This window comes from Nestor notabilis, unplaced genomic scaffold (assembly GCF_000696875.1).
Source record: "Nestor notabilis isolate BGI_N333 unplaced genomic scaffold, ASM69687v1 scaffold14828, whole genome shotgun sequence".
NCBI lineage: Eukaryota > Metazoa > Chordata > Aves > Psittaciformes > Psittacidae > Nestor > Nestor notabilis.
Window position 1 is genome coordinate 14,924 of NW_009939751.1, and position 202 is coordinate 15,125.

General features: G+C 67.3%; 1 protein-coding gene across 1 annotated transcript in view; it reads right to left on the minus strand.

The window, feature by feature from the left end:
- The window catches only part of LOC104409982, a 1,588-nt gene extending 1,505 nt beyond the window's left edge, over nucleotides 1–83 (minus strand). Inside the window, exon 1 of the mRNA XM_010020026.1 lies at nucleotides 15–83. Within this exon, the coding sequence (XP_010018328.1) occupies nucleotides 15–83 (69 nt within the window). The remainder of the gene's footprint in view (nucleotides 1–14) is intronic.
- Nucleotides 84–202: the final 119 nt, after the last annotated feature.

Sequence of the window (202 nt, forward strand, 5' to 3'; positions counted from 1 at the left end):
AGCTCGTTTCTCACAAGGACCCCAGCCACGACCAGGACCTGGACATCCACCAGGACTTGGACCTCGACCCGGACCAGGACCATGACCTGCACCAGGACTGGGACCTGGACCGGCCCGGCTCCACTCCCTCCGGATCTGCTTAGTTCCGCACGGCTCGGCGGCCGGCCGACAGTTCCGGTCCTGGTGCCGGTCTCGGTCCCTG